At 37.3% G+C, this 13,448-nt stretch overlaps 1 protein-coding gene and 1 non-coding gene across 19 annotated transcripts in view; one reads left to right on the top strand and one right to left on the bottom strand.

Annotated features, from left to right (window-relative positions):
* SPEF2 (sperm flagellar 2) overlaps window positions 1-13,448 on the top strand; it is a 198,141-nt gene that overhangs the window by 8,328 nt on the left and 176,365 nt on the right. For all 18 annotated transcript variants that reach the window (XR_010157255.1, XR_010157254.1, XR_010157256.1 and 15 more), the window contains one exon: window positions 2,831-2,933. Coding sequence is in view for 15 of the 18 variants with exons in the window: in XM_009449294.5 (XP_009447569.4) it covers window positions 2,831-2,933 (103 nt within the window). In the remaining 3 variants the exon portion in view is untranslated. The remainder of the gene's footprint in view (window positions 1-2,830; window positions 2,934-13,448) is intronic.
* LOC112209324 (U7 small nuclear RNA) lies at window positions 7,340-7,401 on the bottom strand. The gene has a single exon (XR_002944067.1). It is a non-coding gene; the product is annotated as a U7 small nuclear RNA (small nuclear RNA).

Genomic DNA, 13,448 nt, shown 5'->3' with positions numbered 1-13,448 from the left:
TAGATGAGTAATGGTTCTATGTCCAGTGGCTCTTTAGAAAACTAAGGGAAGAATAGGGATAGGCTAGGGAGGAGAGAAGGGAAGAGGCAGACAGAAGAAAGCAACAGACAGAAGAGGTGAAAGACACAGCTAGAGCACCCTGGGTGGCACATTGAGGGTCATGGTGGCAACGAGAGCTTTGGGGTCTGTAAGGGAAGGAGAAAGCTGCAGTGACACAGGAGGAGGTGGCACACTTTTGCCCATTGGAGCAGAAGGAACCCTTTGGATTTCAGTTGCTTTAAAGACTACTGAGGTATGAAGCCGGAAGACACTTGCTGAATGACAGATGACATTTAGTATAAGATCAAGCCAATCTTCATTTTAGTAGCATCGAAAGGCATTATGATATTCAAATGGTGTCGCGTTAAAGTCGGAAAAATTCAGTGCCTAGGTTATGAAGCTCAAGCTTAACTTGTGCTGTAAGGTGTTCCAGGTGGTACAATAGATCTAGCTGAGTTATAGAGCTCAGGTATGCCATGAATTTCAAATTCTCCTGCTGGAAGCTTTAGGACATAATGTTCTCTAAGTATATTTTCTCAAGAGTTGCTTCAGTGTTTCACATTAAGACATAGCTTCGGAAGGACAGATATGACTGATAGGAAGGGCATCAAACCATCAACTCTGAAAGAATGTATCATGGGTTTAGAGTGAGATCATTCTGCCCTGAATAGTTTTAAAATGATGATAAAACTGGTCTGTTTGTGGAAAAGCTTACTAAAATCCACTAATAGGTGCCAGACTGTGGACTTTAAGAATAGATGCAATGTGTCTGTTCTCACATGAACTATAGCTGAACAGAAGGTTATGTGATTGGAAGCTTTCATTTTCCTAGGGCTTATAAAAGTTTCATTTCTTTACGTGTTGCTAAAGTGATCCATAGACAAAAGCATTGCTTCCCCTTAATGTTTTTTACCTTTTATTTTTTCTATTGCATATAAAAATTATGTAACCATAATTAATAGATTCTAATTCTAGACAGTTCAAGAGCTCACCCTGAGTACATAGAATCAGTGGGAACCATTGACATCTTTTTAACTACTTTTATTATTGTATTGACTCAACTTAAGGATTGAGGTATTACTCTGAGTATAAAGGGTTTTGAGAACAGATATTAAGAAAGTCTTAGAGAAAACTGTGGTCTGGTATCAGACATGCAAAAAGTATTATGATAGGGTGTAATCTTTGGAGTGAGGACTGCACAGTGGCTGTTATGGAGCAACTTAGCTCACCTTCCTACAACCACACAACCAAGCATCGCTTCTACAAATCATGAAGAAATGTTATTTCTTCACCGTCAATTAGCCACCTCATTATTAGTCAGACAGGTAAAATAGAACAATCTGGCAAAACTGAATTTGTGATACTGCAATGACATATAATATTTTAACTGATGTCAAAATATTATATTTAATATAATATGTTATATTATATGTTAACCTGATGGAAGCAGGTTGAATATCTGTGGAGGATTTTGAAGTAATTTGAGAGATGATAGCTTTGGCCTATGATAATATAATTTATTTTGTATATAATCCTTAAATATCATGTAAGTCTATATATTTTACTTTATAAGAAAAATACAAGTAACTCAAAACTAAGAACATTTTTTAAAAAAGCAAATCCTATTGAACACTTAAAAAATTGTTTTTCTCGGCTGGGCACAGTGGCTCATGCCTGTAATCCCAGCACTTTGGGAGGCCGAGTCAGGTGGATCATGAAGTCAAAAGATCGAGACCAACCTGGGCAACATGGTGAAACTCCCCTCTCTACTAAAAATACAAAAATTTGCTGGGTGTGGTGGCACACACCTGTAATCCCAGCTACTCGGGAGGCTGAGGCAGGAGAATCGCTTGAACCCAGGAGTCAGAGGTTGTAGATCAGGCCACTGCACTCAGAGGTTGTAGATTAGGCCACAGCCTAGGCGACACAGTGAAACTCCATCAAAAAATAAAATAAAATTCTGCACTTATCATTATGTGCCTACTATGTGGCAGGCATGGCACCCAGCAATTCTCAAACACTGCTGCAAAAGAGAGCTATTAATATTAAATAGCTCTCTGATATAAGATATAGATATGGTTATCTTTGTTCTAGACATGAGGCTGAAACTCAGGAAGATGAAGCAGCTTGCCCAACGTCACACAGCTAGTAAGGGGCAGAGCCAAGATTCCAGCACAGGTATCTCTGGCTCTAAAGTCAGTTTTCCCCTGGGCTATCTCTCAGTAATTGCATAGGACAATAACTGGGCCATAGTGTCCCCTCTGAACCATGAAGGAGAAGTTTGATTATGTTCAGGAGGTTTTATTTAAGAAGGTGCAAATGGCTTTAGTAAACTTTCCATTGTTTTGCAGGTTAAAATGAGGTATTTGTTTAAAAGAAGTTAGCTTTCATCTCACTTGGCCAAAATATGCTGTCATCATAGGTTGTGTGAGTAACTAAAGTATTAGAGTATGATTTTATAAAATATCTTTAAGGCTAGTTTTTAGATCTAATGTTATTTATAAATTTTTTGGTAGCATTTAAAAAAAAATTTTATCCGTTGTCTTTTCCTTCAAAATTTTGTATTTCATCAATTATTGATTTATATTTATTTGGGAATCTTTATAAAATATCTACTGTTAAATGTCAACCTTTTCCTTTGGTTATTAAAAGATGTTTCTAGAAATACATTCATGGCATTTTGAGTTCCAGTTAAATTGTGTAGTTTTTAGTGTATGTATATTTAAAGAGATCATTAGCTCTATGCGCAACATTGTATTCATGGTTTTTATCTCAATGTTTTGAAACTCAGGTCCCAAGTCATTTGCAAAGGCATTTTCCAGTGGCTATCTACTTGGAGAAGTTCTACACAAGTTTGAACTTCAGGATGATTTTTCAGAATTTTTGGACAGCAGGTTAGTGAGATTATTCCTTTTTGTTGTTGTTGTTGTTTATTTGTTTTGAGACAAGGTCTTGTTCTGTTACTGAGACTGGAGTGCAGTAGCATGATCATAGCTCACAGCAACCTCAAACTCCTGGGATAAAGCAATCCTCTTGCCTAGGCTTCCCAAATAGGTGGGACTACAGGTGCATGCCACCACGCCTGGCTAATTTTTGTATTTTTGGTGTAGACGGGGTTTTGCCCTGTTGCCCAGGCTGGTCTTGAACTCCTGGGCTCAAGAGATCCTTCTGCCTCAGCCTTCCAAAGTGTTGAGATTACATGTGTGCACCCCCGCTTCTGGACTACTCTTTACTTTTAAGAAAAGTTCATTTCTTTGGCATTTTCCAAAGTTAACTTCAAAGAATCGTGAATCATAAGATCCCTTCCAAACCTTGAACACCCAAGCAGACCATTGATATGGAAATTGTTCCTTTCTTGCACATACATTTTTTATTGTCTCAAGAGTACAAAGGAGCGATTGTTATATGGTTGCAGCAAGACCTCATCTCTAAATGGGACTTATTTACACCAGATTACTTTCTGTTTTGTTAATCGATTGTTCCTTTTTTTTTTTTTTTTTTTTTTTTGAGACTCGCTCTGTTGCCCAGGTTGGAGTGCAGTGGTGCGATCTCGGCTCACTGCAAGCTCCGCCTCCCGCATTCACGCCATTCTCCTGCCTCAGCCTCCCGAGTAGCTGGGACTACAGGCGCCTGCCACCAGCCCGGCTAATTTTTTTTTCTATTTTTTTTAGTACAGACGAGGTTTCACCGTGTTAGCCAGGATGGTCTCGATCTCCTGACCTCGTGATCCACTCGTCTCGGCCTCCTAAAGTGCTGGGATTACAGGCGTGAGCCACCGCGCCCGGCCTGTTCCTTCTTTTAAGAGAAGAAGTGAAACAACATATAGTGCTTTGGGTGGACAATTAGTATTATTATTTGTGTTTTAAAAATATAAAATAGAACTTAACTACTAATAAAAAATTCATAATGGTTTTTGTTTTTAGTGGCTATATTGAAATATAATTTATGTACCACAATTCACCATTTTAAAGCACACAATTCAGTGCTTCTTAATATATTCACATATTTAGTGTCTTCACAACCATCGCCACCATCTAAACACCCAGCATCTGGCACCTACTAATCTACTTTTCTGTCTCTATGGATTTGCCTATTCTACACATTTTGTATCAATGGAATCACACAATTTGTGACATTTTGTGACTGGCTTCTTCACTTAGGATAATGTTTGCAAGGTTCACCCATGTTAGCAAGTATCAGTATTTCTTCATTTCTATTTATTTTCTCAATAATTTCGATTATATGGATATACCATACCACATTTTGTTTATCTATTTATCAATTGATGGATACAATCCTCCGTTGGTATTCTTGGGGTATTGGTTCCTGGACCCTCTACAGATATCAAAACCCAATAGGGCAGTCATTAAACTTTAAAGTTCCAAAATCATCTCCTTTGACTCCATGTCTCACATCCAGGGCACAGTGATGCAAGAAATGAGCTCCCATGGCCTTGGACAGCTCCGTCCCTGTGGCTTTCAGGGTACAACCCCCCTCCTGGCTGCATTCACAGGCTGGTGTTGAGTGTATGTGGCTTTTCCAGGTGCATGGTGCAAGCTGTCGGTGGATCTACCATTCTGGCTTCTGGAGGACGGTTGCCCTCTTCTCATAGCTCCACTAGGTAGTTCCCCTCTAGAGACTCTGTGTGAGGGTTCTGACCCCACATTTCCCTTCTGCACTGCCCTAGCAGAGGTTCTCCATGAGGGCTCCATGCCTGCAGCAAACTTCTTGAATGCTTTGCTGCTTAGAAATTTCTTCCACCACAGCCTGTAATCCCAGCACTTTGGGAGGCCGAGGCGGGTGGATCACAAGGTCAGGAGATCGAAATCATCCTGGCTAACACGTGAAACCCCGTCTCTACTAAAAATACAAAAAATTAGCCGGGCATGGTGGCGGGCGTCTGTAGTCCCAGCTACTCGTGAGGCTGAGGCAGGAGAATGGCATGAACCCGGGAGGCGGAGCTTGCAGTGAGCAGAGATTGGGCCACTGCACTCCAGCCTGGGCAGCAGAGCGAGACTCCGTCTCAAAAAAAAAAAAAAAGAAAAGAAAAGAAATTTCTTCCACCAGAAACCCTAAATCGTCTCTCTCTCAGGTTCAAAGTTCCACAGATCTCTAGGGCAGGCGTAAAATGCCACCAGTCTTTTTGCTAAAGCATAGCAAAATCACCTTTATTCCAGTTCCAAACAAGTTCCTCATCTCTGTGTGGCTATTAGAATATATAAGTAACACTTATAACTCAATAGTAAAAAGACAATCCAATTTAACAATAGGCAAAGGATCTGAATGGACATTTCACCAAAGAAGCTAACACATATCTAATAAGGAGATGAATAGATGCTCAACATCATTAGTGTATTATTCCATTTTCACACTGCTGATAAAGACATACCCAAGACTGGGCAATTTACAAAAGAAAGTTGTTTTGGACTTATAGTTCCACATGGATGGGGAGGCCTCACAATCATGGTGGAAGGCAAGGAGGAGCAAGCCACATCTTACATTGATGGTAGCAGGCAAAGAGAGAGGTTGTGCAGAGAAGCTCTTGTTTTTAAAACCATCAGACCTTGTGAGACCCATTCACTATCACGAGAACAGCATGGGAAAGACCTGCCCCCATGATTCAGTCATCTCCCAATGGGTTCCTCCCACAACATGTGGGAATTATGGGAGCTACAAGTTGAGATTTGGGTGGGGACACAGAGCCAAACCATATCAGTTAGTGATTAGGAAAATGCAAATCAAGATCACAAGACACCACTTCATACCCACTAGGATGGCTATAGGCAGAAAGATAGAAAATAACAAGTGATGATAAGGACATGGAGAAATCAAAACCCTCATACAATGTTAGTGTGAATTTAACTAATTCAGGCACTTAAAAAAACTGTTTAGGTGTGCCTCAAAAGGTAAACATAGACTCTCAAACCCAACAATTCCACTTCTAGATATATACCCAAGAGAAATGAAAACCTATCCATGTGATAACACAACGTTCATAGCAGATTATTCCTAATAGCCAAAAAGTAGAAACAACTCAGATATAGTTGGCCCTCTGTATCCATGATTTCCACATCCATGAATTCAAGCAATTGCAATTCAAAAATATTTGGGAAAAAAATTTCACAGAGTTCCAAAGAGCAAAACTGGTATTTGTCACAAACTGAGTACTACGTTGAATCCACAAGAATGAAGTAATATGCAGGCATTGTATTAGGTATTATAAGTAATCTAGAGATGATTGAAAATATATGAAAGGATGTATGTAGATTATATGCAAATACTATACTATCTTATGTGAAACCACCTCAGCCTGGACTTCATTGTCCGTATCACTGTCAGCATTTTGGTCAAAGCCATTCAATAAGTCTCTAGGAAGTTCCACACTTTTCCACATTTTCCTGTTTTCTTCTGAGCCCTCCAAACTGTTCCAACCTTTGCCTGTTACCCAGTTCCAAAGTCACTTCCACATTTTCGGGTATCTTTATAGTAGTACCCCACTCTGTCCAGTACCAATTTACTGTATTAGTCCATTTTCACACTGCTATAAATATATACCCGAGATTGGGCAATTTATAAAGGAAAGAGGTTTAATTGACTTATACTTCCACATTGCTGGGGAGGCCTCAGGAAACTTACAATCATGGCAGAAGAGGAAGCAAACACATCCTTTTTCAGAAGGCAGCAGGAGAGAGAAGAGTGAGTAGCAAAGTGGGAAGGGCCCCGCATAAAACCATCATATCTCATGAGAACTCACTCACTATCACAAGACCAACATGGGGGAAGCTGTCTCCATGATCCAATCACCTCCCACCAGGTATCTCCCTAGACATGTAGGAATTATGGGGATTGCAGTTCAAGATGAGATTTGGGTGGGGACACAAAGCTTAACCATATCAGCTACTTTATTATTTCTGTTCTTATTGTCATTTCTGGCCTTCTGCTTATTTTGGGTTTAGTTTTCTTTTTGTAGTTTCTTGTTATGGATAGTTAACTTTTTTATTTGAGATTTTCTTTTTTAACATTTGCATTGATGGCTATAAATTTCCCTCTAAGCACTGATTCAGCTGTATAACATAAGTTTTGGTATGTCATTTTGCATCTTTATTTATCGCAAATAATATTCTAATTTCCCTTGTGGTTTCTTCTTTGATTCGTTATTATTTAGGAGTATGTTATTTAATTTCCACATACTTTTGAATTTTCCAAATTTACTGTATTCTTTATTTCTAATTTAATTACATTGTCATTGGACAGCACAGTTATTTCAATCTCTTTAAACTTAATGAAATTTTTTTTGGTGGGAAGTTTTCTGGTAAAACCTATAAAACCTGCTAGACAAATTCTAAAGGAGCTGCAACACTTATTGAAGCTGTTTTTAAAAATGGTCTAACGTATATTCTCTTTTTGAAAATGTTTCATATGCACTTGAAGATAATGTATATTCTATTATTGTTCATTAAAGTGTTTATAGATATCTGTGAGGTCCAGTTGGTTTATAGTGTTATCCAGGTCTTACATTTCCTTACTGATCTTCTGCATAGTTGCTGTATCCATTATTGAAAGTTGGAACCAAAGTCTCAAATTATTCTTGTTGAGTTGTCTATTTCTCCCTCTAATTCTTTCAGTTTTTGCTCCATGTATTTTGTGGCTCCATTGTTAGATGCATATATGTTTATAATTGTTATGTCTTCTTGAGGGATTGACCTTTTTAACAATATAAAATATTCTTATTATCAAGTAATACTTTTTTTTCTTAAAGTCAATTTTGCCTGATACTATAGTCACTCTAGTCCTGTTTTGGTTATTATTTGCTTGATATATGTTTTTTTATCCTTTTACTTTCAATAAATTTGTGTCTTTGAATCTAAAGTGTATTTTCTTGTAGAAAGCATATGATTGGATTGTATATTCTGTCAATTCCCTCTTTGTAATTGTAGTTATTTAATCCATTTATTTACAATATAATTATGGAGGAGGATTTAAGTGTGTGATTTAGGTATTTGTTGTGTATATGTCTTATGTCTTTTTTACTGCTCTACTACTGCCTTCTTTTGTGTTAGATATTTTCTAATACCATTTTAATTCCCTTATTGTTTCTTTTACTGTATTTTTTGAGTCATTTTCTTACTTTTCTTAGTTTTTGAGTCAGTTTCTTAGTTTTCATAAAGATTACAATTAATATTTTAATTTAAATCAAACTATTCAGATTAATACTACTTTAATTTAATTAGTAAAGAAAAAAATTTGCTCCAGTGTAGCTCAGTTGTCTCCTCCTTTTTTGTGCTATTGTTGTCCTACCAATTACATCTTAAGCCCATCAAGTCAGTTTTATAATTATTGCTATATGCACTTAACTTTTAAATCAGATAAGGAGAAGAAAATAGTTACGAACAAAAATATATTTAAACTATTTTTTATGTTACTCTATGTAGTTACTTCTACTGATGTGCTTTAAAATTTATTCATGTGATTTGAGTTACTGTATATTGTCCTTTCATTTAGGACTTAAAGATTCCCTTTAGTATTTCTTATAGGGCAGCTATGTTAACAATGAGTTATCTTAGTTTTTGTTTATCCTTCAGTTTTGATACATATTTTACCAGTCATAGAATTCTTGATTTGCAGTTTTTCTTTTTCAGCACTGTGACCATGTCTTCCAGCTGTCTTCTGGCCTCCCTAATTTCTGACAAGAAGTCAGCTGTTTATTTTATAGAGAAGCTCTTGTATTTGATGTCTTCTTTTTCTCTTGATGCTTTTAAGATTCTCTCTGTCTTTGTCTTTCAACAACTTGACTATAATATGTCTAGGTGTAGATATCTTTGTGACTAACCTACTGCAGTTCATTGAGCTTCTTGGATGTGTGGATCCATATCTTTCATCACATTTGTGAAGTTTTGGCCACTGTTTCTCCAAAGATTCTTTTTGTCCCCTTTCTTTCTCTCTCCCGTATCATTCTCCAATTATGTGTATATTGGTATGCCTGGTGAAGTCCTGTAGGTCTCTGAGGCTTTGTTCATTGTTAAATAAACTTTTTATTATAGAACAGTTTTAGATTTACAGAAAAATCATTGACATAATACAGAGATTTCCTATATTGTACATATCTATTCGTACCTATTGCTAGCATCTTACATTGGTGTGGTACATTTGTTACAATTAATGAGCCAATATTTGTATATTATTATCAAATAAAATCTATATGCCATTTAGGTTTTTTTTTTAATTTTTTACTTAATGTCTTTCTTGTTCCGAGATCACATCAAGCATATCATATTGTATCTCCTTAGGCTCTTCTTGAATGTGATAGTTTCTCACACAGACTTTTCTTATTTTCGATGATCTTGACAGTTTTGAAGAATACTAGTGAAGTGATTTTCCCTCAGGTGGAATTTCTCTGATGTTTTTCTCATGATTAGAGTGGATGTATGTGTTTTGAGGTTCTGGTCATTTTTCTTCATGCTTTTTTTTTCCTCCTCTGAATAGTTTTAGTTGACCTGTCTTTGGGTTCTCAGATCTGAGATTCTTTCCTCTGCCAACTCTAGTTTGCTGTTGAACTCTTATTGTGAATGTTTTTATTTCAGTTGTACTTTTCAACTTCAGAATTTCACTGTGTTCCTATTTTTATAACTTCTATTTCTGTATTGATACTCTCTTATTGTTGAAATGGTATTCTCATACTTTATTTTAACTTTAACCATTTTCCCATTTACCCTGAGAACACTAGCTGGTAGTGCTTGCAGCTATAGCATTTACCCTGAGATAACTTTACCATGAAATATCTTGCTTTTATTATTGTTTTTGCATTGCTCTAGTATATTGACTTTGGAAACAAAAGACATCATTCTATTTACAGGATTCAGTTTTTAGCAGTGATATTTCCATTTACAAAATGTAGTAATTCTCAATCACCAAAAATGTCAAATCCTAGAAAACATAGCATTCCTATGTATAATGTTAACACTGTTTTCCAACAGTTGTTGGCCAAAGATTTATTTGGTGAATCCAATTTTTCCAAAATACATGATTCTGATGATTCAGATGATTCTGGTGTTTGCTCTGTTTAGAAATAACTCCAAGAACAGTCTTTATATTTTATTTTCACATTGAAAATTCGTCAGATTTGCTTCAGCCTCATAGAGTGTTTATGTAAAATTAAATAAGCACTGGCAGTGTGCTGCACTTTTTTTTTCTAAACAGGAATAGGGTTTATAAACATAGTTTCTTTTCCTTTCTTTAACATATTTATAATAGGCCATTGAAGGTCTTTGTCCAAGACTTCCCCACGGAGTTTCTATTCACTTTTTTTTCCTTGTGTATAGGTCATACTTTCTTGTTTCTTTGGGTGTCTCATAATTTTTGAAAACTGGACATTTAAAATAATATAATGTGTCAATTCAGATTATTACATATTCCCAGGGTTTGTTGTTGTTGCTGCTGCTTCTGCTTTTTTTGTTTGTTTGTTTGTTTAGTAGCTCTCCTGGACTAATTCTGTAAAGTCTATGTTCCCTCTTGTATACTGCAACTGAAGTCTCTAGTTGATTAGCTTAGTGGTCAGCAATTGAACAGAGATATCTTTCAACACTTTGGACCAATACATTTTCCTTTGCTAAGAAACTCTATGAGTGGATTATGGGATGTTTTCAATACTCTGGCAGTTTACAATTTTCCCTTAGCCTTTACTTCCTGCTTGTGCAACATCTCAAAGTCAGCCAAAGGTGAGAGATTTGGACCTCCTCATGTCTTTCCTAGGCATCCATACATTCCTACACATGCATATGGCCTCAGAGTCCCTAACAGACATCTCATTCCTAGGTCTTCCTTTTAAGTTTTTGGCCAGGCTCTTCTTTGCTCCAGCTGGTTTTACTGTCTCAGGTAACTGTGATTATAAATAATTGCTATGATTGTTTTTTCCTAACACCCTTGGGATAGGACTTTTTTCAGTGAGTAAGCTCTATCAGGTCAAATAATGACAAGGCCTGAAAATGGGGATTTTCACAACACTACTGGGTAGTCAAATAGCAATACTCTGGGCCGGGTGTGGTGGCTAATGCCTGTAATCCCAACTTTGGGAGGCCAAGGTGGGTGGATCACCTGAGGTCAAGAGTTTGAGATGAGCCTGGCCAACATGGTGAAACCCCATGTCTGCTAAAAATACAAAAAATTAGCTGGGCATGGTGGTGGGCACCTGTATTCCCAGCTACTCAGGAGGCTGAGGCAGGAGAATCGCTTGAACCTGGGAGATGGAGGTTGCAATGAGCTAAGATTGCGCCTTTGCACTCAAGCCTGGGTGACAGAGTGAGACTCTGTCTCAAAAAAAAAAAAAAAAAAAAAAAGAAAAAAGAAAAGAAAAGAAAAGCAACACTTTGAAGACAGGACTTTAGAGGCGCTTCAAATCTGTTTGTCTGCTTTGATGACTGCTAAACTGCTGGTTTTTATAGCTGCCATGGTTGTAAGTCTGCTGCTGGTTTTCATAGCCACCATGGAGCTAGGGAGTGAGGTATGGACATGGAGCAAACTAAAATGACAAAAAGCTCTCTTTTCCTACCACTATTAAGCAGCTTTTCTTAAATAAATGCTCCTTGAGTTGTTACAAGCGTTTAGCTAATTTCCAGAGTTATGAAAAGGTTGATTTTTACAATTTTTATGAGTGTTATTGTTGCCTTTAAGGAGGAACCGATTTTTGGAGGTTCTCACTGCCATTTACGAAGATCTACTTCAAATCCATAGTATTTTAACCTGATACTTCCTGCTTAAGTACTTCTTATTTTTGTTTGTCTGAAATGATAGGCCTTTATGAAGCTGCACCTGTGTTATAAGACTTCTGAGCAAAAGAACCTCTGATATTTCCATGCTAGAGGTGAATTATTCTTTCATAATCCAGATTATCCTAGTTGTACATATAGCAACTGTATGACACAAAAGAAGCCATGGATTAGAACTACACTGTCATACCAAATAAACCCTTTTTTGCATATCCCATCTAATTTCTTGAGCTTCTGGTGTACAGGGTAACATCCTAACCCATACCTACATCTCATATCACACATCTCTTCCTCAAGTACATGGCATATAAATTTGTTGTTAGCCCCAGCTGCCCCCTCTGCCTGACCTCTCAGCTCTTCGCTCCCTCTGTACCTAGCCTTGCTGCCACCATTAGAAGCTGGATTACCCTCCAAGGTATAAGAATGCCAGGGTAGGTAGGTCAGTGTCCATGCCCTCGTTTTCTTTTTTGTGATTTCTCAGGAGTTCTTATACATATAGATTGATGTGTTATGACTTGCACGTAACCAGACGTCCAATCCTTTTGTTGTTGTTGCTGTCTATCCCTTTATGAAAGTTAGAAACTCAGCCTACACATTTAATTTTTATAACACTGATCACTTTGTTGTCAGTTTCTTTATCTGTGTTTCACATTGCACAGAACACCAAGAGGTTAGGGGTATTAGGTTATTTTTCTTTATATCTCTAGGGCTTAACATAGGCCTGGTGCATATTTAGCTTTCAGTCAATGTTTTTTAAATTAATGAATGCCTACATTTCCTAGTAAATTCTACAGATAAAGACCTTGTTTAGACTTCCCAACATGAAGCTAAAACTCTACACTCATATCTCTAGGTATGATATCCCCATCAGCTTAAGAAATTCAAGTGTTCCAGTCTCTCTGTTGCTCTCAAGGTCATGGCTTATAAGGTGCTTCTTGGTGTGACCCTCATTTACCTTTCCAGCCACATTTCCCATCAACGGAGAATCCTAACCAAAGCTTCTGTGGTCCACATACACATCGTATGTTTTTGTTATGCCTTGCACCTTTGCAAATTAATGTTATTTTTTCACTTCTACCATGAGAAACTTGTATTTATTCTGAAATGCCAGCTAAAAATCTACTCCTTCTCTAAACTCTTCTTTTACTTTCTTAGTAGATTTAGTCTCCCTTTTCTCTTTGTTCTAATAAAACTTTGGACATCCCTTTCCTTATTACATTATCATTATCAAGTTATAATTATTTATTTATGTATCAGTTCTTATCAGAGTGCCTGCCACATGAAGGAGCCCAAACAACGTTTAATGAATGATAAATGAATGTTTACTCCTCAACTAGATTGTGAAGATCCTGAAAGTTGCAGCGTGTGTTTATTCTTTGTGCTCCAAGCATTGTCCTGGCCCATAGTAGACTCATAATATTGTTTCCAATGAATAAATGAGGGATATCAGGGAGTATATCTGCTTAACCATGGAAAAGTTAAAGGACCATCCTGACCAGATCGCAGATGAGTGTTTCAGGTGTACCAAAGTGGCTCTTATTGGCAGGACCACAGAGGGCCTTTTGTGAAATGGAAAAAGGGTCCCCATCTGGCTGGAAATGACTGTAAAAATGCAGGCCTTCGTGAACACAAAGGCCTTTTTACAAG

Source organism: Pan troglodytes, chromosome 4 (genome assembly GCF_028858775.2).
Source record: "Pan troglodytes isolate AG18354 chromosome 4, NHGRI_mPanTro3-v2.0_pri, whole genome shotgun sequence".
NCBI lineage: Eukaryota > Metazoa > Chordata > Mammalia > Primates > Hominidae > Pan > Pan troglodytes.
The sequence above is the reverse complement of the archived record's forward strand: the minus strand, read 5'-3'. Positions and strand labels throughout refer to the sequence as shown.